At 38.5% G+C, this 213-nt stretch overlaps 1 protein-coding gene across 1 annotated transcript; it reads left to right on the forward strand.

Annotated features, from left to right (window-relative positions):
- Window positions 1-5: 5 nt before the first annotated feature.
- LOC113473858 (aspartate and serine-rich protein-like) lies at window positions 6-208 on the forward strand (the record flags this gene model as incomplete). Its single annotated transcript, XM_026833297.1, has 1 exon — window positions 6-208. A coding segment is annotated over one exon (203 nt), but the record flags the coding sequence as incomplete, so codon positions are not given.
- Between the last annotated feature and the right edge of the window lie 5 nt (window positions 209-213).

Below are 213 nucleotides of genomic sequence, written 5' to 3' on the forward strand. Positions count from 1 at the left end.
TAGTGATTCTAAATCCGACAGTAGTGATTCTAAATCCGACAGTAGTGATTCTAAATCCGACAGTAGTGATTCTAAATCTGACAGTAGTGATTCTAAATCCGACAGTAGCGATTCTAAATCTGACAGTAGTGATTCTAAATCCCACAGTAGCGATTCTAAATCCGACAGTAGTGATTCTAAATCCGACAGTAGCGATTCTAAATCCGACAGTAG

This window comes from Diaphorina citri, unplaced genomic scaffold (genome assembly GCF_000475195.1).
Source record: "Diaphorina citri unplaced genomic scaffold, Diaci psyllid genome assembly version 1.1 scaffold154118, whole genome shotgun sequence".
Lineage (NCBI taxonomy): Eukaryota > Metazoa > Arthropoda > Insecta > Hemiptera > Psyllidae > Diaphorina > Diaphorina citri.